Source organism: Cebus imitator, unplaced genomic scaffold (genome assembly GCF_001604975.1).
Source record: "Cebus imitator isolate Cc_AM_T3 unplaced genomic scaffold, Cebus_imitator-1.0 Scaffold36, whole genome shotgun sequence".
Lineage (NCBI taxonomy): Eukaryota > Metazoa > Chordata > Mammalia > Primates > Cebidae > Cebus > Cebus imitator.
The window spans coordinates 3,137,576-3,139,707 of record NW_016107351.1 but is presented as its reverse complement, the minus strand read 5'-3'; the positions used below and the strand labels follow the sequence as shown (position 1 = coordinate 3,139,707).

Sequence of the window (2,132 nt, the reverse complement as noted above, 5' to 3'; positions counted from 1 at the left end):
GCTGAAGGTCGGGCAGAGTCCACGCGGTCCGGGGGTGCAGGGCGATGGGGGGCGGGTGCGCTCGTGGGCACGTCCTTGCAGTGGGTGTTTTGCACCAGGACGTAACTTCCACACCCGTCGGAGATGCTTGTGGGGGGATTAGAAATCCAGCCCGCAGCCCGGGTGCGGGGACTTGGAGGGCACCAGTCCCTGCGCCCACAACCCCATGGCCCTCCCCACAGCTGTCCCCCTCCCCCATGCAGGCCTCTGAGAGGGAGACCCTGGAGATGCAGGACAAGCTGAACCAGCTCAGCGAGGAGAAGGCGACCCTCCTGAATCAACTGGTGGAAGCAGAGTGAGTCCCAGGCTCCGGCCACATGTGGTCATGAAGGTCACTGCGCCTGCAGAGCTCTGTCCACTCAAACCTCGTGGGAGGCCGGCTGTGGCAGCTCACACCCTCACACCCATATCCCAGTGCTGTGGTGCTTTGGTTTCTTTTTATCTTTTTCCTTTTTTTTCCTTTTTCTTTTTTTTTTTTTTTTAGACAGTCTTGCTCTGTTGCCCAGGCTGGAGTGCAGTGGCGTGGTCTCAGCTTACTGCAACCTCTGCCTCCCAGGTTCAAGTGATTCTTATGCCTCAACCTCTCAAGTAGCTTGACTGGGGTGGGGCAGGGGTCTAAAGGATTACAGCCAAAGTCGAGTAGCTGGGATTACAGGCACCGGCCACCATGCCCAGCTAATTTTTGTACTTTTAATAGAGACAGGGTTTCACCATATTGGCCGACCTGGTCTCGAGCTCCTGACCTCAGGTGATCTGCCCATCTCGGCCTCCCAACGTGCTGAGATTACAGGCATGAGCCTCCACAGCCAGCAATCCCAGTGCCCTGGGATGCCAAGGCAAGAGAATTCTTTGAGGCCAAGAGTTCAAGACAAGACTGGGCAACACAGTGAGACACCATATCTACAAAAAATGTTTTAAATTGGCTGGGCATGGTGGCGCACACCTGTAGTCCCAGCTACTAGGGAGGCTGAGGTGGGAGGATCACTTGAGTCCAGGCGGTCAAGGCTGCAGTGAGCTATGATTACACCCTGCACTCCAGCCTGGGTGACAGAGCGAGACCCTGTCTCTAAAAAAGAAGACCACCTGGGCATGGGTCTAGAACCCACCCAGTGGATCCCAGATTCCCCACAGAGCTGTCTACCATCCTAGGCAGCAGCTCTTGAGCCAGACAAGTTACTGCTGGAAATTAATGGCTTTCTTTGCGATGATGTTTTAAAATATCCATTCTTTTTATGGGGTCTGATTATTGAAGTAACACACACCCGGCTCTAAGCATTTTAAACTATTAAGCTACATTGCGTGCAAAGTAGCCAGAGAAAATTGCATATAATTCCAGCGCTCTTCACGTCCCAGAAAACCAGGGTGTAGATGTATTCCTGTCTTGTTCTGCTCTGCCTTTTATGCCAGCGGGTTGTTTCAGAAGGTCCCCGTTGAAGCAGTGTAGTGTGTTCGTGGCCGTCTGCCTCACACTCTGTTGCAGCTGCTTGGCTCTGCCAGTGCAGCTCGAGAGCCTTGAGAAGTCTTAGAGTGTGAGCTCACCGAAGCATCAGAAGAAAACTCCTGATTTCTTACCCTGCCTCTCAAGACACCAGATTATGCTTTGGGAGAAAAAAATCCAACTGGCAAAGGAGATGCGCTTCTCCGTGGATTCCGAGATCGGCCAGCCGGAGATCCAGGCCATGAAGGGCGAGATCCACAGGATGAAGGTGAGGGGAGGTGAGCGCGTGGCAAGGCCTGGTGGGTGCCCCTCCCTGGGCTCCGGAGACCTGGCCACGCCACGGCCTCAGCTCCCCCGGGGCTCCCGTGGGAACCACACTGGCCACATTGGCGGGTGGCAAGGGACGAGATTCCCGGGGAGCAACCCGCTCCAGCACAGTGACCTGCAGCCCAGCCGAGCACTGGCAAAGCGCACGTCCTCCTTGACCCTCCTTTCATGGCACTCTGTTTCTTCCTGGGCAGAAATATGACAGAACAGCACAGGACACACACGAGCACGTTCGTGTCATTTCACAAAACACGGTTTTATTCTTACTCCGTGAATCTCAGAACTCTGCTTCTTTTTGTTTGTTGGTTTGGATTTTTTTTTTTTTTTT

General features: G+C 54.1%; 1 protein-coding gene across 1 annotated transcript in view; it reads left to right on the top strand.

Moving 5' to 3' along the window:
• CCDC40 (coiled-coil domain containing 40) overlaps nt 1-2,132 on the top strand; it is a 70,416-nt gene that overhangs the window by 55,489 nt on the left and 12,795 nt on the right. Inside the window, exons 16-17 of the mRNA XM_017524949.2 lie at nt 243-334; nt 1,625-1,745. Coding sequence (XP_017380438.1) covers nt 243-334; nt 1,625-1,745 — 213 coding nt within the window. The remainder of the gene's footprint in view (nt 1-242; nt 335-1,624; nt 1,746-2,132) is intronic.